At 60.6% G+C, this 25,264-nt stretch overlaps 2 protein-coding genes across 10 annotated transcripts in view; one reads left to right on the plus strand and one right to left on the minus strand.

The window, feature by feature from the left end:
* The window catches only part of TSC2 (TSC complex subunit 2), a 32,722-nt gene extending 24,389 nt beyond the window's left edge, over positions 1–8,333 (plus strand). For 2 of the 6 annotated variants that reach the window (XM_049905137.1, XM_049905136.1), the window contains 16 exons: positions 710–874; positions 1,079–1,231; positions 1,326–1,438; positions 1,753–1,968; positions 2,753–2,956; positions 3,392–3,460; positions 4,561–4,691; positions 4,823–5,322; positions 5,526–5,601; positions 5,719–5,805; positions 6,608–6,794; positions 7,012–7,151; positions 7,543–7,621; positions 7,694–7,785; positions 7,869–7,967; positions 8,157–8,333. In XM_049905137.1, the coding sequence (XP_049761094.1) occupies positions 710–874; positions 1,079–1,231; positions 1,326–1,438; positions 1,753–1,968; positions 2,753–2,956; positions 3,392–3,460; positions 4,561–4,691; positions 4,823–5,322; positions 5,526–5,601; positions 5,719–5,805; positions 6,608–6,794; positions 7,012–7,151; positions 7,543–7,621; positions 7,694–7,785; positions 7,869–7,967; positions 8,157–8,315 (2,470 nt within the window). In that variant the 3' untranslated portion in view covers positions 8,316–8,333. The remainder of the gene's footprint in view (positions 1–709; positions 875–1,078; positions 1,232–1,325; positions 1,439–1,752; positions 1,969–2,752; positions 2,957–3,391; positions 3,461–4,560; positions 4,692–4,822; positions 5,323–5,525; positions 5,602–5,718; positions 5,806–6,607; positions 6,795–7,011; positions 7,152–7,542; positions 7,622–7,693; positions 7,786–7,868; positions 7,968–8,156) is intronic. The other 4 variants (XM_049905133.1, XM_049905132.1, XM_049905135.1 and 1 more) reach the window with 4 other exon arrangements.
* Positions 8,334–9,423: 1,090 nt separating this feature from the next.
* PKD1 (polycystin 1, transient receptor potential channel interacting) overlaps positions 9,424–25,264 on the minus strand; it is a 40,047-nt gene continuing 24,206 nt past the window's right edge. Inside the window, exons 16-46 of one of the 4 annotated variants that reach the window (XM_049905127.1) lie at positions 25,086–25,235; positions 24,141–24,284; positions 23,725–24,004; positions 23,431–23,644; positions 23,204–23,363; positions 22,730–22,882; positions 22,103–22,247; positions 21,319–21,951; positions 20,974–21,130; positions 20,579–20,831; positions 20,297–20,492; positions 18,877–19,047; positions 18,620–18,763; positions 18,328–18,538; positions 18,055–18,181; positions 16,843–16,959; positions 16,696–16,745; positions 16,318–16,502; positions 16,143–16,236; positions 13,657–13,775; positions 13,378–13,580; positions 12,963–13,157; positions 12,385–12,524; positions 11,954–12,066; positions 11,616–11,715; positions 11,407–11,532; positions 10,948–11,122; positions 10,551–10,841; positions 10,346–10,480; positions 9,967–10,272; positions 9,424–9,872 (exon numbers count right to left, since the gene is read on the minus strand). In XM_049905127.1, the coding sequence (XP_049761084.1) occupies positions 9,426–9,872; positions 9,967–10,272; positions 10,346–10,480; positions 10,551–10,841; positions 10,948–11,122; positions 11,407–11,532; positions 11,616–11,715; positions 11,954–12,066; positions 12,385–12,524; positions 12,963–13,157; positions 13,378–13,580; positions 13,657–13,775; positions 16,143–16,236; positions 16,318–16,502; positions 16,696–16,745; positions 16,843–16,959; positions 18,055–18,181; positions 18,328–18,538; positions 18,620–18,763; positions 18,877–19,047; positions 20,297–20,492; positions 20,579–20,831; positions 20,974–21,130; positions 21,319–21,951; positions 22,103–22,247; positions 22,730–22,882; positions 23,204–23,363; positions 23,431–23,644; positions 23,725–24,004; positions 24,141–24,284; positions 25,086–25,235 (5,934 nt within the window). In that variant the 3' untranslated portion in view covers positions 9,424–9,425. The other 3 variants (XM_049905129.1, XM_049905131.1, XM_049905128.1) reach the window with 3 other exon arrangements.

A 25,264-nucleotide genomic window follows, 5' to 3' on the forward strand; every position in this document is an offset into this window, starting at 1 on the left:
TGTGATCTTGATCCCCTCACCAGCACGTGGCTTGGGCTCCAGCCCCATGCTGGCCTCTGCTGAGTGGACTTGGCAGTTCGTGGGGAGTGGGGGTGGTCAGTGAGGCCCCCTTCTCAGCTGTTTTTCAGCAAATTCTTTATCACGAGCAAAACCTGGTAAAGGACTATAAAATTTGTGTGAGTTGGGCCTGCTGGTTTCCTCCTGGCCACCAGGATGGGTGTCAGATAGGCTGGCCGCAGGTAGAGCTCACAGATGAGTTTGGAGTGCATCCCACATGTGAAGCCCAAACCTGGCGCGCCCCTCCCAGGGAGGTGGCGCCTCTCCCGATGGGTGGCATCATGGCCCCAGCTCTGAGGGCAGAATGCAGTCTTGGTTGGTGTCTCCGGGTCTCACTGTCTGCGTGACTGAACCTCTCTACCATGAAGGTGCGCCTGACTCTGCCCATGTGCTTCTCTGTGGGCCACCCCCAACTCTCCTGACTCCTAAGCCTTTCCTCTCATGGCAAGTAGCCTGGGTCCCTCCCAGGAGGTGCCCCTTGGGGACAGTGTGGTTCACGCCATGGGCAGAGCCTTGGCCACTGTGCCCTGTGGCCAGGTGTGGGCATGGCCCAGCCCCTGGACACATGCATGTGTTGAGCTTTAGCCCCAGGTGATAGGCGGTGAGGCCTAGCCCTTGGGGCTCTGACCCTGGCCCGTGGCCTCCTTCTTAGTAGGATCCAGACCTCCTTCACCAGTGCCAGCTTGGGTTCTGCAGACGAAAACTCGATGGCCCAGGCAGACGACAACCTGAAAAATCTCCACCTGGAGCTCACCGAGACGTGCCTGGACATGATGGCCAGATACGTGTTCTCCAACTTCACGGCTGTCCCCAAGAGGTGCAAGCCTGTGCTTGGGCTGGGGCGGGAGGTGTTGGCAGCATGGCACTCCTGGCTTACTATTCTTGGCCTGCACTTTGCCATGCAGCTGCGGGTCCTTCCCCTTGCACGTCAGGCCTCCACTTCTGAGGCTTGGCTCTGTTCAGGGTGTGGCCATGTGGCCTGTTGTCACCAGCCTTCAGGAGCCACTCCTTATGCTTGCAGGTCTCCCGTGGGAGAATTCCTCCTGGCTGGAGGCAGGACCAAAACCTGGCTGGTGGGGAACAAGCTGGTTACCGTAACGACGAGTGTGGGAACTGGCACACGGTCGCTGCTGGGCCTAGACCCAGGCGAGCTGCAGGGTGGCTCAGAGCTTAGGTGACTGTGACCCCCACCCCCTCGGCCTTTGCCGTGGCTGGCCCAAAGACCACAGGGGGGACCTCATTTACCTGTGGGGCACTTCTATCCTCAGCTCCAGCCCTGGTGTACACGTGAGGCAGACGAAAGAGGCGCCAGCCAAGCTGGAGTCCCAGGCTGGGGTACAGGTGTGCCGCAGGGCCCGGGACCGGGTCCGCTCCATGTCAGGTAGGCCCTCTGCGCCCTGCTGGCCCTGCTTGTGCCATCCCCGTGCTCTGCAAGGCCCCTTGGAGCCGTGGTCTGGGAGGGACAGCATCAGGCTGGACCCACATCCTGACATACCCACCCCAGGGGCTGCTGTAGGGCAGGCGGGGCCCTTCCTGTGGCCCTGAGTGCACCTGAGGCCCACGTGGTCAGAGGCCCTACTGCCTGCCTTGGCTCTCTGGGAGGCTGCCCTCAGGGCCCTGGGAGGAACAGCTGGCTCTGCGTGGTGGCTTCCATGGTGCGGGTGGTTACCAGCTCTTTGGCCTTTCCCTCTCCAGGTGGCCATGGCCTGCGCGTGGGAGCCCTGGACACTCTAGCCTCCTACTTCCCTGGAGGCCCTATTTGTCCAGGGCCGCAGACCATGCCGGTCGTGAAGCCTCAGAAAGCCTCAGCCAGCACCCAGATGCCAGTGCCAAAGGAAAAGACAAACCTGGCTGCCTACGTGCCCCTCCTGACCCAGGGCTGGGCTGAGATCCTGGTCCGGAGGCCCACAGGTATGGAGGGTGGGCCTCACCCTGGGCCCAGTGAGACGGGGCACTTGGGAGGCGATGAATCCGTCCCCACAGACGTGAGGTCAGGGAGAACCTGGTGCAAAGTGAGCAGAAGGAAAGACTCTGAGGCCTAGACCTGTGCTGCCTTGGGGAGAGTGTGGATGGAGCCGTGAGAGGAGGGGGAGGGGTGCTGGCCTTGTAGACACCTCAGTGTCCACAGCTGTGGGGGGCTGGAGGGGTGGCCAGGAGGGGATCTGCACCCACGTTTCAGCTCAGGACGCTGTTCCTGCGGGGAGTGGGCAGGAGGGAGGCAGGAGACCTTATGAGAAGGCCTGGGGGCAGGAGGAGGAGAGCAAGGTCAGGTTGGTGCATTCTGGATGCTGGGGGTACAGGGAGGGCCACCAAGTTGTGGCTGCCAGCTGTGCCTGCCTTCCCCTTTGGGGAGGAGTCTGGTCTCACCTGGCCTTGCTGGGGAGCAGACCTGGGGTGGTAGGGCCACTGTGAACCAGGCCTCAGTGCTCATCGCTGAGAAGGGGTGATGCTGAGAGGTGCCGCTGGGCCTTGGCCAGGTCCTGGGGTACTTCGAGGTGGGGTGTACCTGGTCCTGGTCCTGGCTTCCCCTGCCCTGCTCTTTGTGGTTTCTGTGGTTGAAGCCGAGCAGCCCAGGCTGCCACCAGACAAGGGCTGTTCTGGGAGCTGCTTGCTGAGGGGAGGGATGCTGGTTAGAAGCACTGCTGTCCGGCTGCTGGGCCCCAAGCCTGAGGGGTGCTGCCCACCCTCCCTGCAGGGAACACCAGTTGGTTGATGAGCCTGGAGAATCCACTAAGCCCTTTCTCTTCGGACATCAACAATATGCCACTGCAGGAGTTGTCCAATGCTCTCATGGCCGCTGAGCGCTTCAAGGAGCACCGTGACACAGCCCTGTACAAGTCATTGTCGGTGCCAGTGGCCAGCGCCTCCAAGCCCTCCCTCCTGCCCCGCTCCAACACAGGTGAGCACGGCTGGCCAGTACTCTGCCCAGTGGCTGGCGTTGCCTGCTGGCTGGCAGCTCGTCCCCTCGACTGTGGGGCTACACCCAGATCTCCACATGACCTTAGGGTCCTTATGCCCCTCTCGGCACTGCCAGCCTCAGGCACTGGAGGCTGCTGGAGCATGCAGCCTGGGCCTGCTCGCCTCCTGCTCCCGTGGCCACAGATGCAGACAGAACTGAGGGGTGGCAGACTCAACTGACGTGTGCTAGGCCTTTCAGAAGGAAGGCTAGGCCCTGTGTGCGTCATGTTCAGCCCCCAGGCCTGGCGCTGCTGGCCTCCCTCTCTCCTCTGCAGGGCTTGGGCCTCTGCAGGGCTAGTGGTGGCTGTCCTCTTTGCTCGACCTGCGCTAGTCTGTCTTTCCTATGATGTGGCAGCTCATGTGGTTTCCCTTGCAGTGGCCTCTTTCTCCTCCCTGAGCCAGTCCAGTTGCCAAGGAAAGCTGCACAGGAGCGTTTCCTGGGCAGGTACTTGCGCAGCTCAGGGGAGTGGTGTTGGCTGCAGAGGCCCTCTGCCCCTAGATGCTGTTTTCATCGCCCCCCACCTAGTCACCCTCCATGGGCCCCACGGAGCTACCCTTGCCACCCACCCTCAAGGAGCAGAGCCCTGACTCGCATGAGGACGTCTGTGTAGACACTACCTGCTTTGCCGGCAGGACCCTGGCCTCATGCCTGAGCTGTGCTTCCAAGCTGTGCATGCCCCTCCTGCCTTTCTCCAGGCTGAGGCGCAGGGGCCGCGAGTGTCCCTGGTGACATCAGCCGTTGAGCCGCAGAGGCCAGCTGGCAGCAGCTGTTTGGGGTTCTCTGACCCTGGGGCTCTGCTGGCCTGACCTCACTTTGCGTGGTCTGATTGGCTTTGTAGACTAGTAGATGGGGCTGTGTCTTCTTCCCTGCCATGTGGCCTAGGGCCCTGTAGATTGGCCTCTGCCCGCTGCCCCCAGGTATGGCAGAGCAGTGTGCAGACGGGTCCTAGGGGCAGCTAGCGGACTGCGTGTGCACGTGAGGGTGCACAGGGCTGTGCCAGCTCTCTGCTGCTTTTTGTGCTCACCAGCACCCTGACACTGGCATAGGAGGTGCTGCCCTGGCTTCCGTGCCCTCTCCAGTGTGGCTGGCCATGGGTTTGGCTTGGATTTGGAGCAAGCCTCGCTTATGTAGTGTGCCTTTGTGTGCAAGGATGGCTCAGGTGTCAGCCTTTTCCTTAGGGCTGAGGTTGGGGAAGCAGCCTGGGTCTGTTTCCTGGGCCTGCTTCGGATAGGGCTGCACCGGTGGGGGAAGGCCACCCTGCCTGCCCTGCAGGAGGAGCAGAGGATACTGGAGGGACACAGTCAGCACTTGGCTGCCTAGATGGTGGGCCTTGGGAGGTGCCCTATGTCCAGGCTCACGCTGCAGCCCCCGTGAGGAGTCCTTTCCCTTTGGCTTCACGGGTGGGACAGTTTAGACACAGGACAGGGGAGGCTCTGGGTAGGCCCTGCAGGGGCCACATCCCCACTGGTAGGGAAAAGGCTGGTGCCTGAGACCACGTGCGCTTGCTGCAGGCCGTCGGCACCCATAGCCACCTGTCCTCCTAGACTCCCCGGGGGTTCTGGAGGAAGGATGTGCAGGTGAGATGAACTTGTCCACTGAGCTTCCTGAGCTTGAGGACTTCAAGGCAGCCTCAGGTTCAGACAGGCGCTCCCAGCGTACCGATGCTTACAGTAGGGTGAGTGTGGTGGCACCTTGGGGACTGAGTCTGAGGCTCAGTGCTGGGTGGCTGTGCAGCCCTGGGCTGGGGAACAGGCGGGCTCAAGGGTGTGTTCTGACCAGGATTCTCTCTGGTCGGCCCCTCTGCAGTCATCTTCGATCTCCAGCCAAGAGGAGAAGCAGCTGTGTGCAGAGGAGCTGGCTGCCAGGGGAATCCCCATTGAGCAGGTGGTGTCCTCCAGGGGTGGCCAGCCCTGTGTGGACCTCTCCTTTCAGCCCTCGCAGCCCCTAAGCAAATCCAGCTCCTCACCCGAACTGCAGACCTTGCAGGACATCTTTGGGGATGCTGGGGACAAGGCCAATGGAGGCTGGCTGAGCCCTGAGGCCAAGGCCCGGTGGCAGTCGGGGACCCTGGATGGGGAGTGTGCTGCCTGGCTGGCTCCAGGTGAGGAGGGCCGGGCCCATGCCCCAGCCCAGCACGAGGGCTCACTGCCCTGCAGCTCCCCACGCTCCCCACACGGCCTGCGGCCCCGAGGCTACACCATTTCCGACCCAGTCCAGTTGCGCAGGGGCAAGACAGTGGAGAGAGACACCTCCAACAGCCGAGCTGCTGCCTCCAACGCGGAGAAGGTGCCAGGCATCAACCCCAGGTGGGCTAGGGCTCCTGGACACCCTCCCTGAGAGGCCTGTGGCCTCTTGCCCTCCGGCTGCCCATTTGTGGGTGGGGTAGGGGGTGAGGGCCTCGTGCCCTGCAATAGACTCCTTCTTTGGACATAGTGTTGGGCCAGGCCCCTCCCAGGCTGACTGTTGGGCCGTCGTCCTGAGCCCAGTGTCACATCTCTCCCCCTGGCAGCTTTGTGTTCCTGCAGCTCTACCACTCGCCCTTCTTTGGGGACGAGTCCAACAAGCCAATTCTGTTACCCAACGAGGTGGGTGCCCACTCCAGTCCCTTAGACCCTGTGGGGCTGGGGGCACCTGGTAGATGGGGCGTGTTGGGGGCAAGGGCACCCGTCTCTGGGCTCATGTGGGGCTTTGTGTGGCTACAGTCCTTCGAGCGCTCGGTGCAGCTCCTTGACCAGATCCCTTCGTATGACACACACAAGATCGCTGTTTTGTACGTGGGAGAGGGCCAGGTGAGGCTTCAGCAGGCAGGGGTCAGCTGCTGGCTTCCCTGCCAGGGGAGGGTGGTCTGGGCCCTGCACTTTCCAGAGAGCTGAGCATTGGTTCCCTGACAGATGCTTATTGGGCACTGCGCTAGGCACTGTTCCAAGGACACAGAAGTGGGTGGCTGTACCCCTGTGGGACCTGGTAGAGAAGGCTGAGGCCTATGGGGGAGAAGGTACCAGGCGGAGGAGACTGGAGTGCTGGGTGGGAGGGTGCTAGTTGCCTAGGGGACCTGAGTCAGGTGACATTGGAGTAGAGGTGTGCAGGAAGTGAGGCAGGTGAGCAGTGTCCCTATGAATGGCCAGCACAAAGGCCCTGGGGTGCTTAAGGGCAGCCATGGGGCTGAGCTTGGGGTGGGGTTGACAGTAGGCAGCCTTGCTGGGCACTGCATGCTGAGGGCAGGAGGCCTGGGGTGGCTCAGAGCTGCAGCTGTGGTATGGAGAATGGAGAACGGACTACTGGGTGGGGCCTGTGGAGGGCCTGTGACTACCTAGACCTGGAGCAGCTCCATGGTGCAAGGCAGAGTTGGAGCTGACAGGATTTGCCTACTGACTGTGTCTGGAGAGTGGGAGAAAGGGCAAGTTGGGATGATACCGCATATTTGGCAGGGGAGTTGCTATGCACTGAGTCAGAAGATGGCCAAGGCAGAGTGCTCCTATGTCACCCCCAATGATGACAGGCCCTCCAGCCCCTAGAACTGTCCTGGGGTGGGAGGCTGCTGGTCAGAGGCCCGACCCTGGGTGCCACCATTCTCCTCCCATCTCCTCACAGAGCAACAGTGAGCTCGCCATCCTCTCCAACGAGCACGGCTCCTACAGGTATACAGAATTCCTGACGGGCCTGGGCAAGCTCATTGAGCTCAAGGACTGCCAGCCTGACAAGGTGTACCTGGGTGGCTTGGATGTGGGCGGCGAGGACGGCCAGTTCACCTACTGCTGGCATGATGACATCATGCAAGGTGGGGACTGTGGCGCCCCCTTCCAGGAGGCTCCTAGGAGTGCCGGGCCCGGGCTGCCAGACTGGGTGGTGAGCTTGTGGTGGGCTGGTGTCTCTGCCTTTGCAAGCCTCCGGAAGGGGAGCTGCGCCACTGGCTGGGCAACAAACCCTGGCTTCCCTGGGACTGCTTGGGTGGGCACCCCTCAAGGATCCTCCTCCAGCCTGCCTCGTTCCTGTAGCAGTCTTTCACATCGCCACCCTGATGCCCACCAAGGATGGGGACAAGCACCGCTGTGACAAGAAGCGCCACCTGGGCAATGACTTTGTGTCCATTGTCTACAACGACTCTGGCGAGGACTTCAGGCTGGGCACCATCAAGGTACAGGACATGGGGCTCCACCAGGTTACCACAGGGCTGGCAGGGCTCCAACTCTAGTGAGAGACCCAGGCGGGGCCCCTCTAAGATAGGGGCAGTGACAGCCCTGTCTCTGGGAGAGTTCCTCAGCCAAGCAGGGTGACAGGGACACAAGTCCCAGAGCTGCCAAGGGCTGACCTCACGGAGAGAAGGGAGTACTGGATTAGCACAGGGTCAAATGAACTTGGATGGATGCTGGGGGTCGTCAGCGTGTGAAGGGCCACTGGTGGGGGCTGAAGTCCTGTAAACCAAGCGGAGAGGTGACAGCCTCCAGCACCTGCTGACCCAGCACCTTCCTGAGCCAAGTGGGGCTGTGGCACCTTACGGGCCTGGCTAAGCTCCCTCCCGCCAGCAGGGCCAGTTCAACTTCGTGCATGTGATTATCACTCCTCTGGACTATGAGTGCAACCTGGTCTCACTCCAGTGCCGGAAAGGTGAGCTTGGCCAGGCTGGGTGGGCAGGGGGGCCCCCGGGCTGAGTGCTGACCAAGTTCTGTGTCTTCCCAGACATGGAGGGCCTGGTGGACACCAGTATGGCCAAGATCGTGTCTGACTGTAACCTGCCCTTCGTGGCCCGCCAGATGGCCTTGCATGCCAACGTGAGTTATGTGCCACTCCTGGGGTCCCACACCATGGTGGTGGGCAGGTGGGCTCAGTGGCCCTTCTGCTTCTGCCCACTTAGATGGCCTCCCAGGTCCACCACAGCCGCTCTAACCCCACTGACATCTACCCTTCCAAGTGGATTGCCCGGCTCCGCCACATCAAGCGGCTACGTCACCGGGTAGGGGGAGGGCATGTGGGGTGGGGCAGGGGTGCGGCAGGGGTGCAGGGGAGGGTGTGTGGGGCCTTTGAGCCCGTGGCCTGCTGGTTTTCTGGAGCAGGTGGTACCTACCTGGTCAGCGCTGTTAACAGCGTCCCAGGCCGCAGGTGCCCGTGCCATCTGGGCTTCTGTCAACTCTCCTGTCCCCAGATCCGGGAGGAAGCCAATTACCTGAACCCTAGCCTGCCTCTGGTGCAGATGCATCCTCCGGCCAACACCAAGGCCCCTGCAGAGGCCACACCCACCTATGAAACCGGCCAGAGAAAGCGCCTCATCTCCTCAGTAGACGACTTCACAGAATTTGTGTGATGCTGGGTTGTGGGTGGATGCCTGGTCCTGTCAGGGCTGATGAGATACCTCCCTCCCGTCCCACCCTGGGCACCTTGTGGCCACTTCAGCCTCCCACCCCCTACATGGCCCAGTTTCTTCTCCTGGGCAAATGAAATAAAGGGGCCATGCAGCCCACGGCTGTCACTGTGCCCAGACACACAGGTAGCAGTCAGCCAACTTATTTATTTGACTTTGTCTGTTTTGTTGGGGGACGGGGGTCAAGGCTGTAGCTGCAGCCGTGCCCACAGAGGTGGCACGAGGTTCTGGCACAGGCGTAGCAGCTCCGAGGAGGGGCCCCACACGTGTTTTCATGTGCACTGTCAGGTTTACTCCCCGGGAGCCAGCCCGGGGCGGCCCTTTCCCTCTCACAGACCCTCCCACCACAGCTTCGTCCTCCTTTGGGCCACACTAAAGCCAGCAGGCCTGGGTTGCGACCTTCCTTGTGTACTCGTACCAGTGAGGGGACAAGGTCGCTGTGATGGAGCAGCTGTCCCCCTCCAGCCAATGTCCCAGCATCTGGCCAGACTCGGATCCTAGAAACAGCGTCGCGTCCCTGGTGCCCGGCTACACCTGTCGAGGTCAGCCCTGCATGGGCAGGTACCGAGGAGGGAGACAGCGCTGCGATCGGCTCCCACTGCAACGTGGGCAACCATGGGCCTCAGCCCGAGTGAGATACCGACATACAAAAATACACATTTACCCCGTATAAATTACTGACGGCAGACAGGGAGGTGGGGGCAAGCGCGCAGCGGGGTAGGAGGGCAATAACTTAGGGGAGGAGAACGGGGTGCAGGGGAGCCATCGCTGGGCATAGCCCGCTGCACCTGTACCTGAGGACTGGGAGTAAGTTAGCGCCCAGAGGCTGAGCACTCACTCGGTCCAATACTGCTATGTCCTCCCGCAGTGTGGGGAGGGGACCCTGGTCCTGGCTGGCTATGCAGCCACGTTAAAGTGCTGACACCCACAGACAGACGGGCTCTAGCATCTCTGTGTGGGACCTGCATGCAGAGGTTTTTGTCTGGCCTGGAGCCTCGAAGCAGAAGTTAATACTGAGCGGTGTCCTCCATGGCCCTCGGCAGGCTGGCCCCGCTAAGTGCTGCTGGGTCGCACCTTGTTCTTGGCCCGCAGGGACGCTCTGCTGGGGCCTGTGGCCAAGCCAATGCCCCGGCTGGCCCGGGCAAGGCGGCTAGGCAGAGCTGGCTGGGGACCAGGGGGAGGTGGGGTGGGGGGCATGTTGCCCCTACAGCCATGTAGGCCCTGCAGCCGCCGCTCCAGCTGGTACACTTCCTCAGTGGCCTGATTGAGTCGGTCAAACTGGGCCAGAAGGGCCTCGAAGACCACGTGCAGGCGGGAGGGCTCAGGCTCCCCCCGCAGCCCTGGCCGGACCAGGCCTATGTCCAGCTGGCTGGAGGAGGTGGAGGGGCGTGAGGCGTCTGAGCCCGTGCTGGGTGGGGGTGCATCGGGGGATGACTTGGAGTCCCTGGATGAGCGCGAGGGCAGCGGCTCCATGCCCTCGAAACGGACTTTGTGGCGGAACTGGGGGCGGCACAGGGGCTCGGTCAGTCCGGCTGCACCCTGGGCTCCCTGGGGCCCAGGGTGCGTCCCTCTCCCCCCCCTGGGCCGTACCCACCTCCTTGACCTTGCTGAAGCCCAACCAGAGGCGCAGGCGGCGCAGGAACAGCTCCACCATCTCGTAGTCCTGCGGCTCCCAAGCTGGCCGGTAGAGCTCACCATGCAGGGCGTGGTAGTGCCAGCGCAGGAGAATGGCACCCAGCCGCAGGGCGCCCCACAGACGCAGCATCCAGAGCCCTGTGCACAGCAGCAGGGACAGGCGCCAAGGCTCGGCTGGGCACAGGGCGACGCCTCCCATGTTGGGACACAGCACCAGGAGGGCCCGGGTAGCGCTGCGCAGTGAGTCCACACCAGAGGAGACCAGCTGCAAGGAAGGTGCAAGTGAAGGCTGGTCTGCTACACCACCTGCCACCCCCCAGGCAGCACCTAGCACCCACCAGGACAGCCAGCTGGGTGTAGGCCATGGCGAGCACCACCAGGGTCACGGCTGTACCCACGAGCTCTGGCAGGGCCCGACACAGCGTCTTGCCAAAAACCGACCACTGGCGCACGAAGCGCAGCTGCTGTGCAGCCTGCAGGCAGGTAGACAGTCAGTCTGTGGTGTGGGTGGGCAAGCGCTGCCCCCATTCCCACCCATCTCACCTTGACCAGGAGCATGAAGAGCAGCAACGCGGCAAGGCCACGGGCCATGGTGCTCAGCTGTGCCACCTGCTCGAAGCTGATAAAGTGGCGCAAGCGGCCACCCACAAAGCGGGCCCACTGGCGGTCAGCAGCACCCAGTTGGGCCAGGCGTACGAGTGCTGCGGCTGCCGCCAGCACAGCCAGCAACCCTCGCACCCAGGCCCCGGGCCTCGCCACACGCCCACACCCTTCTCTCTTCCAGGCCCAGGTCTCAGCCGCCAGGAAGTACAGTGCAAACAGCAGGAGGCTCACCTGCAGGTGGACAGATGTGGGCTCAGCATGGCCACAGAGAGACCGGGGCGGGGAGGGGAAGGGTCTTTCCTGAGGGGCAGGGCCTCCAGGACAGGGCAGGGCTCACCGAGGTGAGCAGCTGCAGGGATAGGCCAGTGCTGAGGCGCTGCAGGGTGAAGGGACGGATGCTGAGGGCAGCCACCACCTGTCCAGTCACAGGGAACTCAAGGCGCAGTGTGACAGCGGCGTGCAGCCCCACCGCTGGGCTGTAGCGTGTGAGCTCCACAAACACAGCGCGGCTCCTACAGGAGGGATAGGAGAGGGGGCTCACCAGAGAGGAGACCCTGGACAGAGGCTGCATTCCCATGAGTGGGTGAACTGGTGGTGCAGAGGTGGGGGGAGAGGGACCTGGTGGTGGGCAGGGAGCTAATCCTGGAGGTGAAGGGGAGGATGGAGGACACGGGTGGACCTGGGGCACAGTGGACAAGAGATGGATGGATTTGAGTCTGTAGGGGTGGGGATGGGGGCCATGATCCCAAGTATGTGTGAGTGGAGAGGCCTGTGTGAGTGCTGGAGACAGCCCCACCTGTTGTCCACCCAGCGGTGCTGCTGCAGGAAATTCAGCTGTGCACGGCTTTCCTCCAGGCTTAGCCCCAGCTCCTGCACGTAGCCCCCGCTGTCATACACGGCGCAGGCGCCCCAGTGCCAGACTCTGGTGGGCAGGGTCAGTGTTGGAATCATACTCCTGGGGCACTCCTCCCCCTCGAAGGGACGGGGCCTCACTGCACTGCTTACCCCAACAGATCAGGCGCTGAGTAGGCCCATGTTGCGGAGCTGTTGCGGGCAGCATGCTCCCAGCCAACGCTGTAGTCACTGGTGCTGAAGCCTCCTGTGGCTGAGCGGGAGTAGGCACATGGACAGGGTTCACCAGATGCCTGGGCGGCGCCCTGCTCACCCACAAGCTCCCATAACCTATCTGGCAGCCAATCAGGTGATATCATTCTCTCGACCTTACAGGCAAGGAAACTGGGGCCGAGGGCGGGCCAAGGTCACAGGCTAGGTAGGGGGCAAAGCTGAGTTAAAGCCCAGAAAAGGTCCTCTGTGGGTGGGTGCTGGGTGCCCACCCTGCTCACCTTCCTGTAGGCGCACCTGCCGCAGCCGCGGGGGCCCCAGCTCTGGGCTGGACTGATTCCCGTGGACGTAGGGGAGCAGCACGCGGGACATCCACAGCCAGAACTCGTCTGACCTGCCAGGACCAAACAGACAGCGCTCTGACCCGCAGCTCCCAGGCCCAGCCAGGTTCAGAGGTCTCATGCGCAGAAGGTGGGTGCCACTGCTGGAGGGGATGAGGTCCACTGGCTCCTCCCTTGGCCCTGACAGATGGGCCAGATTGGTCTCTGGGGGGCTGCATCCTGGGCCTCCACCACTCAGTGCAAGCAGCCACCACCCCGTCCTGACAACCAGAAATGTCTCCAGACACTGCCCAGTGTCCCCTGGGGCAGAGCTGCTGGGCTGAGAGCTTGGGACCACTCTGAGGCAGGCTGAGGTGGGCAGGGCCTTGTACCGAGTGATGGCCAGGAAGGCCCGGCTGTCCAGCTCCTGCTTGATGGCACTCTGCAGGCGGTAGGCGTGGCCATGGCACGAGGCGTCCCCATAGGTGGCCAGCAGCGTCACCAGAAGAAAAAGCATGTACACCAGGAGGTTCTGGGGAGACAGAGGCCCGTCTTCTGCCCACAGGGACCTGTGATGCCCCCAGACCCACCCAGCCACTCCACTGTAACAGGGAAGGTCCTCCTGGGATGCCTGGCAGCAGACTGCCCACGGCCAGGGTCCTGGTGCTAAGGAGGACAACACTGACACCCAGTGCCTCCATCTGGGGGCAGATGTGCCCAAGGGCTGGCAAGCTCAGTGGGGCACAAGCAGGGGCTGGGCAGTGTGATGGGGGGACCTGGTGTAGCCAGGACCCCAGACACCCACTGAAGAGCCCTCCATGGTCAGAAAAGGGGAACATGGAGTTTTCAAGAAAGGGGACCAACAGGTGGCTGTGGACATGGGGTAGTCGCTGGCAGGGAGGCAGGGGTGGGGGAGACGTGGGGGGGCGCCAGCGGGGAGGCAGGGGGTGGGTGGCAGCAGCCAGCTCACCCGCAGCACCCTGTGCAGCCTCTTGACCTTGCGGGCCTCCTCCTTGGCCAGGAAGAGTGCGAAGCCGTGTGGGGGCCGGACACGGGGCACACGCTCGCTCACGGGCGTCACGGCTGGGCTCTCCACCAGTGTGTCGTCCTCATCGGGGTGCAGCCGCTTGGCCACCAGTGAGAAGTACAGGGCCTCCAACAGGACCTGGGGGGGCTGGCATCAGGGGGAGGCCGGCGCAGGGGGGCATCGGAAGGTCGGTGGGGGGAGACTTTGCGGGGGGACCAGTGCAGGCAGTACGTAGGAGGCTCAGCGCGGGGGTACATGGCGGGGAGCACTGGAGGGCTGGTGTAGGGGGAACTCAGGAGGGGCCAGTGAGGGGTGTCAGAGGGCTGGCATGGGGGGCCGAGGCCCCCAGCCCCCTCACCTTGAGTGGTTCCCAGCCGAGGAACGAGGCAAGGAGGCTGGAGCTGCTGGACAGCAGCCACATGACGCTGATGCTGGAGGGGAAGCCAGTGCCGACCCAACCCGAAAGGCCCACAGACAGTGCCACCAGGAGCAGGCTGAGCCCATGGGCCAGGCGGGAGCACCAGGCTGGCAGCAGGCGCTTCCGCGGACCCTCCACCAGCCCTGGGAGGGAGAGACAACCTGTGACTAGTGGCCAGAGCCAGGGGCTGTGCAGGGGCATCGTGACCCAAGGGCATACCTGTGTGGCAGAGCTTCGCTGAGGAGGGCTCATCCCAGCCCAGGCCCAGGGTGGGTGGCCCTTTCTCCCCGAGCCTGTGTAGCATCAGTGCCTCAGTCCTCTCCCCAGGAGTGCTGGACCTGAGCACAGGGGGCCGTGACTGCTACGCCCTTGGTGGGGGGGGGGGGGGACCGTCACCACCACCCACTCCCTCCTGGGACCCAGGGAGGGCAGGCTTTACCCCAGACCAGGGGGGATGTTGGGCTGGGAGTGCAGGACATGCAGCCACCTGGTGGCTTCAAGAAAGCCATGTCCATTTCTGCTCCTTTCCCTGCTCACTTCCTGCTTGTGCCAGCTGCCACGTCCTGCATCTGTGACTCGCTCACGCCCTTCTCCTGCCTGGCCACCCCTTGGGCCCTTGTCCCAGTAGATGGGCAGCCACTGCCTCTCACTGCCCAGCTGCAGTGCCCCGCCTACACCCCCAGCAGCCAGGGCACCGTCCACATGCTATGTCTAGAACCTTCCATGCCTCACCCCTTGCCCTGCCCCCACATACACACATTCTCTACAAGTGCATCGTGCTCCATGCAGTTCTGTACTGAGATTAAAGTAACTTTTGTGCATCTCTCAGACTCCAACAGTATGCAGGGTTCTGGGGGACTCAGAGAGCTGCTCAGGACCAGCTGTCATGGGGCCAGGGCATCTTTGCAACCCTTTGTGCTACCCTGACCATCCCGATTCCAGAGCTGCTACACTAGAGAGGAGGAGGAACTGCAGGAGTGAGAGGAAATGAGGGCGAGAAAGGAGGAAAAGAATTGACAACAGGAGAGGAAGGGGAAGGGGAAACACAGGACCACGACATGCCACGGAGGAAGTTCTTGCAGGGCATCACTGCCAGCGCCTGGAGAGAGCAGCCCAAGCCCATCCACGTGCCCACCTGGGCTGAGTGTCTCCTGGTCAGTAAGAGGTTCTACACTGAGACAGGAGCAGAGAGAGAGAGTACGAGATGAATGTGAGGGACTCACGGTGTTCTCTTGAAATGGACTTTCCTATTATAAAAGTAATGGACTTAATTTATTATAAAATTAGTAAATATTATTTACCGGGGAGTGATGGTTCAAGTGTAGAATTCTTGCCTTCCCTGCAGGAGACCCAGGTTCGATTCCCAGCCAGTGGACCTCATGTGTAACCACCCCCATCGTTTGTCAGTGGAGGCCTTCATGTTGCTAGGATGCTGAACAGGTTTCAGCACAGCTTCCAGAGTAAGACTAGGGGGAATGGCCTGGTGATCTAAAAATCAGCCAGTGAAAACCGTACAGATCATAATGGTCTGGTCTGCAACCTATCCTGGGATGGACTGAGCAGCATTTCATTCCATTGTGCATGGAGCCGCCATGAGTTGGGAGCCAACTTGACACCACAGTTGCCAAGAGGATGCTGCAGAAATGAGGCTGGGTCATAAAAGGCCATGTGGCGTCTCCCTTGTTCTCTTGGGTCACTCAGTCTAGGGAACACCGGGCACCATGTTGTAAGGACACTGAAGGAGCACTGTGGAGAGGCCACGTGGGGAGGAACTAAGGGCTCCCACCATCTGATTGTTGAATTTGGGGGTGCTCTGTTATGCAGCAATAGATAACCAGAGTCCTGGTGGGCAGCAACATGATCTTACATCAGGGAACAGGCTCTCTCTGGTGTAGGCAGAGAATATAGAGGAGGAACAGCGCTGAGAGAACCCAAGGGCCCTGAAATAATCCAGGCCAGGGATGATTTGTGGTTGGAAGGTACAGAAGTGCAGGAGGACAGAAGCAGCCATTCTGAGTAGTTTTAGAAGGAGTGAACGGATTTGTGGGGTGCTTGCATGAGGAATGATACAAAAAGAGAAGAGTCAAGAAGGAACCGAAGTACCCTCATCCACTGCTGGTGGGTACAGTCATGGTGGAAAAACAAAAACAGTTTGGTGGTTCCTCAAAAACTTGAACAGAGAACTACCCAGTGACCCAGCAATCCCAATCCTAGGTATATACCCAGAAGAAGAGAAGGCAGAAATGCAAACAGAAACCATACACCAATGTTCACTGCAACGCTTTTCACAAGAGCCAAAAGGTGGGAACAACTAAAATATCCATTGGCAGATGATGGATGAAAAACATGTAGTCTACGCGTGCACGTGACAGAATACTACTCAGCCATAAAGATAAAGAGAAGGGGTGTCCTGAAGCATGCCACAGCATGGAAAGACCTTATAAGATTCTAGCCACGCGCCCCATGGGCCCACTGCTCCCTGAAGGGCAGAAGTCCGTGGGGACAGTCCCCAGGCCACCCATGAGGCCGGTGCTCCCCTTCCCCAGATGAGGGGCCAGAGGATGAGAGAGGCCATGACCCGGCCTGGCTACCACACAAGACAGAATGGGGAGAGCCAGGCCGAAGCAGGGCTTGCTGCGCATGATGACACCAGGAGCCCCCACCCTCCTTCCCCTACCCCCAGCCTCCGGGGGCCAGGCACTCACATGCTGGTGAGCAGATCCGTGTCCACCCGGGTGTCCTGGGTGGGGACCAGGCTGCTGGCCCCTTCAGCCAGAATCTGGCGGATCAAGTCTTCATCTGGAGGGGCAGTCAGGGTGGGTCGGCCTCAGAGGGGAGCCCACCAGTGCAACCCCACCCCACCTCCTCCACCCCACTCACCTGAAGCCGAGAAGTATTTGGCGGGTGAGGAGGGGCTGACCAGGGAGAGGCCGTCCTCCTCCAGGCCCAGCGTGCGCCCTGGCAGTCCCCGAGCTAGCCGCTGCAGGGTGCTGCCCATGATTGATGGGTCACTGAGCAGGTCTGGCCAGCTGAATGAGCCCTCACTGGATGGCCAGCACACCAGGCTACAGGGGAAATGCATCAGTGAGGGGGCCCAGGGCATAGGCCTGCATGCGCACAGACCCAGGTCCATCATGGACAGATGTGCATTCTGGGACCGTGTGTGATGAGACCCAAGACCCAGCCACCACTGGACAGGTCCACGCGGCCCAGACCCTGCAGCCTACAGCAAGGCACATGTTTTCACTGGGGGCCCACCTTTTAGAATCATCCAGAAATAATTCATTTCTCATTTGTTCAGCAAAGACCTATTGAGAAATACAGAGAGGGCCTCAGACTCTGGCTGCGCAGAGGCAGCAGGACCCGCCCAGCCTGGGGCTCCCTGGGCCCCAGTCAAGCCATCACCTCAGCACGGAGCCCAGAAAAGGTGAGGAAGGAGCTGTCCAACACAGACGAGTCTAGGTAGCTGTTGATGTCCAACACCTGCTGCCCAGCAGGGGTGGGGCTCGGGCCACTGGCCACCTGCAGGGAAAGGAGGTAGGTCTGGGAGGCCTGAGAAGTAACCAAACGAATTTTCTGGAAGGATAGGCATGCTCTTTATTTGCACTGCCCAATACAGTAGCCACTAGCCACATGTGGATACTGAACATTCAAAATGTAGCTAGTGCAACCAAAAACCAAACCCATTGCCGTAGAATCGATTCCGACTCATAGCGATGCTATAGGACAGAGTAGAACTGCCCTATAGGGTTTCTAAGGAGTGGCTGGTGGATTCGAACTGCCAACTTTTGGTTAGCAGCCAAGCTCTTAACCACTGTGCCACCAGGGCTCCTGTGCAACCAAGGAACTGAATTTTTCATTCTACTTAATTTAACACAAATAGCCACATGTGCACTCCAGTATGTGCTGTGATGCCTGCCTGGGGTTAACCCACTTGGTTGTGGTGTATGAGCCTTCCTATATGTTGCTGGATTTGGATGCTAGTTTTTGTTAAGGATTTTTGCGTCTGTATTTTTTTTTATTCATAAGCGGCATTGGTCTGTAGTTTCCCTTTTCTTGTGATACCTTTGTCTGGTTTTGGTATCAGGGTAATGCTGGCCTCGTAGAGTGAGTTAGGAAGTGTTCCCTCCTCTTCCATTTTAGGGAAAAATTTGTGAAGGTCTGGTGTTAACTTTTCTTTAAATGTTTGGTAGAATTAAGCGGTGAAGCCACCTCAGCCTGGGTTTACTTGTGGGGTGCTGAATTACTGGTGCAATCTCCATACTTGTTACAGTACTGCTCAGGTGATCTATTTCTTCTGAGTCAGTTCTGTTATGTATCTTTCCAGGAACTTGTCCATTTCTCCTTAGTTTTCTAATTTGTTGGCATACAGTTGCTCACCGTAATCCCTTACAATCTTTTTTGTTTCTATAAGGCTAGTAGCGATGCCTCTTTCGTTGCCAGTTTTAGGAACTTGCTTCTTCCCTGTTTTTCTCTTTGTCTGTCTAGCTAAAGGTTTGTCGCTTTTGTCGCTCTTTTCAAAGAAAGAGCTTTTGGCTCCCTGACTCCCTGTGTGGCTCTGTCCTAGATGGTACAGCCCTGACACCACTCCGTCCATGACTCACAGCCCCAGCTCACCTGGCTCCGGGACATCCGGAAGAGAAACAGGATGACCAGGTAGACAGGGTAGACAACCACACTGGACACCAGGCCAATGGCAACCGTGTCAACACTCAGTGGTATCAGACTGGACATGAATTGCATGCTGGGGGAGGTGAGAGGGGAGAGTGGGCACCGTGTGAGGCGGGGGCGGGGGAGGCAAGAGGAGAGAGGAGAGAATGGGCACTGTGTGAGGCAGGGGGCAGGAGAGAGCCGGGCAGGGGAAGCCTTGCCCACCCTGGAGGCACCCACCTGTGGGCAGCATCTCCCATGACCCTGTACCACACTGTGTTGGCACCCAGGAAGAGGCAGAGCAGGAGGATGCAGCAGGTGGCCCGCTGAACACGAGTGAAACGGCTGCGTGGTGGCCGGTCCCACAGTGAGAGCCAGATGTGCTTGTCGAAGAAGCCGCGCTGTAGCTCGGCCACAAGGAGGCGCCGGAACCGCTGCAGGGCCGCATCGCCTGGGGGCAGGAAGGGCTGCAGGAGGCCATGCAGAGCGCCCACCCCCACCCAGCCTGGGCAGGCAGGAGGGGGAGCCCTACTTGCCGCCAGCACCTCCTTCTCCACCAGGCCCCCATTGGCCTCCGTCTCCACCGACAGCCAGTCATTGACCAGGAAGAAGGTGCTGCGGGCACTCTGCAGATCCCTGACGATGACATGCTGTAGGAACCAGGCAGGGCTAAGCCCTGCGGGGGTAGGCAGGGGTAGTTAGGGCTGGGGCTCAGCCCTGTGGGCGGGGAGGTGGGGACAGGGGGACCAGGGTGCAGGGTGGTGGGGCCAAGCGGCATAGTGCCCCAACCTTTGTTGTCATGCCACACACGGATCTTCCACAGGCTGCCCAGGCTGTGTGGTGTGGCAATCTGGAAGATGTCCAAGCTGTTGCGGTGGAAGGCCCCATCCCCATCCAGGTGCCGGTGGCCGCTGTGGCTGTCTGCCCCGAACAGCATGATGCCCACGTGTGCTGTGGTGCCTGGATGGTGGGCAGGAGGGGACAGGCTCTGGGCTTGCTGCCCCCACACAGGGGACCCAAGGCACATTGCTTCATCTATCAAACTTCAGTCAGTCAACAAGCACAGGCAGCTCTTGCTCTCATGGCTCCGATACACACGCTAGTTATGCAAATGCCAGCCCAATAACACGACTGAAATCCCAGCACCACAGTTTGCTAACTGTAACTGTGCAGAGTACAAACTTGGCTGTCCACTCTTCAGTCTACTAATCGCAATGCAAGTAACAGACAAGTACCGTGGTCAGTGACCAAACACCTTACTCCTTTGAGAGTCTGTTGTGATTGGTCACCATGCACTCCCCTCCTCCTCATGCAGAGACAGCCTCCTCGTCTCCCCAGACAAACCCACTGGGCATCTCAGACAGGTCATCATGAGAGGAACTGACTAATGGGGATGAAAGTGCAGCAAAAAATGAGAAGTAGCAATGCAGAAGAGCAACCCAGATGAAACATGAGTGGAGCTTAGAGAAGAAATCGCTGCCCTCAGGGACGCTGCTGCTATCCGAGACCCTAGATATGCAGCCAGAGGAACCTAGCAAAGGGGGCTCACCCACATGAAATGGAAAGTGGCATGACAGAAAGGATGGATGTCCCAGGGAAAACGACACTGGCAAAGAACTTCCTTCACCTTAAAGAACTCTCCGAGACATTTTGCAGCACAGCAAGTGCAACGGATACAAACTTAGGAAAGAACATGATGGTTCACCAGGCCCAGAAGAGAGGCTGCTCCTTGTCAGGAGTCACACGAGGAGAAGACAGCAAGCTCTGTTCAAACTTTTCTCACACTCCACAAAATGCTTCCAGCATTCAAAGTTAGCATACTAAATAAACGTTTGTACCTGAACTGTCTTCACTAGTAATAGACTAAGAGTTCTGAATGCTTTGAAAGTAATTTTTAAAGGTCACAGGTCACCCTAATTCCCTGTTGGTTAGCAGGCTTACTCTGCTTGATTTTGCCCTTTAAAGTCAGTCTCTTGGCCCTGCCAGCTGCAGACAGTGAGGCACCTGCAGTCACCGAGGCCACCTCTGAGCTCGGCGCCGTCTGTTCCCAGGAGCAGCAACAGCATGTACATTGTGAGGGCTTATGCTGTAACGTTGTTATAAGGACTAACACGCTAATAGTTATCACAAGTGTTTGGCATGTTTCACATCACATCTCATCTTCATCAATGTCACCGTCATCGTCATCATTGTGACAACCGCCCCTCACCTGAGCCTCGGCCCCAGCCGGTCTTGACCAGGATCTCATACTTGAAACGGCCACCCTTCCCGCAGAACGGGATAACACGGACCCGGTGCATGTCCAGCTGGTCCAGCTTCCGCAGGACCGCAACCATGACAGCATAGGTCACTAGACACACGGCACACGTCAGCAAGACAACATAGTTCATGCCCGCAGCCGGCTCCTGAGGGGGGTGTAGAGCATCAGGCCAGACTCGCCCAGGCCCCCCACCCTGTGCAGGAGCCTGGGAGCACAGTGGGTGCCACTCACGGGGAAGACGAAGTTGACACGGCTGGGGGGCACAAGGAGGCTGGCACCAAAGGCGGTGAGGTGGCGGGTTAGGCAGACAGCCTGGCTGGGCGAGGTCTCCTCCAGAGCGACAATGCCCTCCGTACGCCACGCCATATCCTCCTCGCTGAAGTACTGGCACAGCGACGTGTATAGGCCCACAGATACCTCCAGTGCCGACCAGCGGAAGTGGCTGGTCAGGTTCAGGTGGAAACTCCCGCCTGGCTCTCTGGTCCTGGGAGGGTGGGAAGTGTCATGGCTGGATCCTGCCGGGCCCACTCACAGCACCACTCACAGCCCTCTAACAGCAGCATGCGCCCCGCGCCCATCTCCATGTCATGCCCACGGGCAGCCACACATCCCAGATCCTGGCTCACCCTGGGGCGATGAAGAAGGTGTAGGGCCTGTGGTCCTCGCCTGCTAGTGCTTGCAGATTGATCCGTCGGCTGGCCGAGCAGTTGTACTCGTTGGGCCAGGCCACCATGTGCAGATACACAGCCAGGTAGGGTTCGGGCTCCTCCAACAGGTAGCTCTCTAGGGGTGGACAATGGCGTTGGAGGCCCACCTGGAAACTGCCTGGGGGTTCCTGAGCCGTTCCCGCCACGCAGCTCCAGGTCTGGGCAGAGGCTGCAGGAGCCCACCTGCCTCTGACTGTCCCTACTTCCTAGGGGGCCCCCACCCCACTCCCCTGGCCCTCACTGCATGCCTCACCCTACACTCACCGTCAAGCACTGTGAACGTGAGCTGCAGGTGCAGCCCAGCCGCAGGGTTGCTGCTCTCCAGGGCAACCTCAGCACGGACTGAGGACTGAGGTGAGACAATGGCAGTGGCAGCGGCGGGCACGCTGTGGCCTGGGCCAGCTGGGCTGGTGTTGCTGGGCACCATGACAGTGATGGCACGCTCAGAGGCCAGCTGCTCAATGGGGATCTGGGCACCGGCCTGCGTCTGGAAGGCCATGGAGGCCACCTTGGTGGACACAGTATAGTTGCTGATGTAGCCAAAGGGGAAGGGGTTGGAGTCGACGAGGAATATGAGCTGTACCACATCACTGCGGCCGGCCAGCACCCCACTGAAGGCGGCGGGGATAAAGAAGTGGCAGCCAGGGCCTGCGGTGTGGCCTGTGCACAGCAGACTCAGCGGGTCCGAACGCTTGCCCTGGGCCACAATCTCTTCACCAGCTAGTGTCAGGGGCTCCTCGTTGAGCACGCGGGAGCGCATGAGGATACACATGAGCGCTGAGGACAGGTTGTAAGCCCGGGAGGCCACCAGCAGTGAGGGCCGTGCTGCCCCCAGTGCACCTGGCTCCCCTGGTGCTGGGCTCTGCACGTCCACACTGGCCAGGTGGATGAGGTCACCTGCAGAGACCCCGTGGAGATGGGGACGTAAAGAGGGAACTGAGAAGGGAGGGAGGCAGGGGGAAAGGCTGGGGGATAAATGGGTAGAGGGGAGGCTCGGGCAGGCCTTGGGGTCCCTGGAGGGCACTGGGGCAGGAGATGGGGTGTGCACCTGTGATGTTGAGGATGCTGTCAGCGATGGCAGTGGGTGTCTCGGTGCCCTCAGTGGTCTCGGCCTGCAGAACATGCATCATGGCCTCCAACTTGTGCAGTGTCTTCTTCAAGCAGGGCTGGCACACCAGCTCCCTGCTGGACACCTGTCGGGAGGCAGCGCTCATACCCTGTACCCTCGCTTCCCTCCCGGCCACCCTGGCTGTGGAGAGGTCACCCGAGATGTGCCCTGGGCAGTCTCGCTCTGCTGGGTGCCCCCCAGGGCTCCCACCACCGTAGTTAACGACAGGCTCTTCCAGGGCCAGGAGACTGTGCCCTGCCCTCGCCCACCCTGGTCTGTCAAAGGACTAGGAGTAGGCTGGACACCGAGGCAGAGGCTCTGATGGAATCTGAACTTGGCCCCTGGGCCTGGCTGGGGCACTCCTCGCTCCTCTCACCCCAAGGATTTTGTTCAGCCTCACAGCCTGTGCTGACCCCCAGGGACAGTACCCCACTCCAATACCACCTAGGGCCTGGGCTGCCTGCTGAGCGTTGTGACAGGTGCACCTGTGGGTCCTGGTCGGCCCCTCAGGCCTGCTAAAGACAGCAAGAGAGCTGGGCTGGGGCCGGACAGGGGACATGGGGGTACCGTGCACTGGGCCAATGCAGCTGCAATCTGCTGGATGTCATCCACAGTGTCAATTCGAAGAGACACCAAGGTCTCTGTGATGTTCCTGCGCACCTGAGCACGCAACTGCCGCTCGTGGGTGGGCTCTGCCGCAGCCTCCGGGGTCTGTTCGTACTGCGGGATTAGAGGCGGGTGGAGAAGAGCTGTCAGCATGTACTCGGCCACTCTGAGTCATCTTCCCTACCTGGAGGACCAGGGCTATTTCTTCAAAAGCAAATCGGATGCCTCTGGTGCCCTTTGCCAGTGTCACGGGGAGCCCACTGCGGGGGTCACCCTGCATGTGTTGGCTGCCAACAGCAGAACTGTGATCCCAGTGACAACACTGGGGTTCCCCTCTGCCAGAAGCCAGGGGGCAGCTCTGTGGCAGGCTCTCCTATCAGGAGGCCCCCCGCCCTGTTCCCTCTGTTCAGTGAAGACCTGGCCTGCCGCGCTGACCTCGTTGAGCACGGTGACGAGGGCAAGTGAGTACTCAATGACGTGCTGGGGGTCAGCTTGCCGCAGCAGCCCATGCAGCTTGCTCTCCGTCAGGCTGTGCAGCCAGCGTGTGAGGCTCATGGGGCTGCCCGGGGGCTCGGGGGGCATGATGGCCAGGGACCTGCGTGGAGGTTGTGGTCAGCATGGGGGCGCCAGTCCCTGCCGCACTGCTGGCCACAAGAGCTCACCTGTTGAGGGCGACTACGGCAGCGCCCAGCTGGTCCTGCACAAGCACAGCCAGGCCCACGGTGAAGCGTGGCGGGAAGCCAGGCGGCAGCACCGCCCCATAGGCTGGCAGGCTACCCTTGTAGACACAGAACTCTTCGCAGTGGCCTTGGCGACAGCGTCGTAGCCACAGAGCGTACAACAGAGGGGCACCTGCATCCTCTGCGTCATGCCAACCTGTAGGCCACAGTGTCACCAGGGGGCCCCTGTGGCATCCCTGAAACATTGCCGATCCCCCCGCCCGCCCCCGCACTCACCCACACACTCGAACTGCACCTTGGTGGTAAGCGCGTGCACACCATCCAGTGGGAAGAGGTGGCAAGAGCCACCCAGCGGCGGCCGGTTGGGGGACAGGCGGATGGAGGCACAGCCCTCCTCCTCGCCTGAGCGGCCCAGCACAGTAAGTGTGAAGGTGTAGCCTTCCCCGTCACGCAGCACACCACGCCGCACCACTAGTCGCATGCCTGCACTGCCCGTTGATGTGGTGGTCTCATCCAGTACCAGCGTCTGGTTGCTGAAGGTGCGTGCCGCCCAGCGCTGGGGAAGGGGCCAGAGGAGGGGTGGTCAGCATGGTGATGAGACAGGGCAGTGAGGGGAACAGGGACATGACGAAGGACAGGGCATTGTCAGCACAGGGATGGGGCAGGGGCACAGTGAATGGATGGCCGCTCACCCCCTGCTTGGAGCCATGGCTGCAGTTGAGGCAGCGGCCCTCCAGGTACAGGTGGGAGCTGCGGCTCACTTCGTACACAGCCTGTGCCTTGCAGGACACACACTCCAGGGACACAATGGGTACCCGCCCACTCCGGATCAGCACCTGGGAGGGACAGTGAGGACACCGATACCACCCCTGGTCCTGGAAGCGGCCCTGTCAGGTGGGTGGTCCTGAGCCCATGAAGGGCAGGCCTCTGCCTGGAACATGCTGCATCCCTGCCAGGAATACCCAGCCCCTTGACTCTGCTCAGACTCCACGCTCCTCAGGGCCTTGTTGACGCCCTGAGCATCCTGTCAGCCCCAGCCAAGGGCTCCTGGTTTGTATCTCCACGTCTAGACGGTGGCGAAGTCCAAGGGGACTCCGTAGGAGCAGAGCCCCAGCAGGCTCATTTTCTGCAGCCTCTGGTGCCACCAACAGGGTATACGCCTTCTCTCAAGGGCAGACAAATGCCTGTGGTCACCTGTCCAAGGCCCTGATCCTCCTGGTCTGTGGGCCATCGGGAGAGGGGAGGGGAGGGTACCCACATGAAGGGGAGCTGGTCTCTGGCCCCACTTAGGGACCAGGAAAGCTGCATTCTGGGGACAGTGGCTGCTTCAGGGCTGGGTGGGATGAGACTCTTTGCACTGCCAGGGCACATGGTGGGATTTTCACGACCCCCGGGTGATACAGCTCCTGTGTGACCTGGTGCAGGACTGTGTCCTGCTCTGAGAATACACCACTGCCAGCAGGAAAGTCTTTTGACAAAGTCATGTTAACAGCAGCCATCATTTAAGAGGCCCGAGCCTCCAAAAGCCTAAATATGGGAGGCCCTTAAAAGGGGTAGGCTTCAGACAAGCGACCCACTGTCACCCCTGGGCCCGACCTCCGAGAGCGCCACACCCTCCATATCCAGCCAGCACCCACCGTTTGGTTGGTCACTTCCTCCTTCCGGCCAGCCTTCCACACAGTCAGGTCGAAGGTGTACTCCACACCGGCCTCCAGCCGCTCGTGGGGGATGGTGACCACCGGGCTCCCGCGGGGTCCAAAGTTCAGCACACAGCCACCAGCCTCACTCTGCAGCCCAGAAAACACGAGGGAGGGAG

The sequence above is a fragment of the Elephas maximus genome, chromosome 12 (genome assembly GCF_024166365.1).
Source record: "Elephas maximus indicus isolate mEleMax1 chromosome 12, mEleMax1 primary haplotype, whole genome shotgun sequence".
NCBI lineage: Eukaryota > Metazoa > Chordata > Mammalia > Proboscidea > Elephantidae > Elephas > Elephas maximus.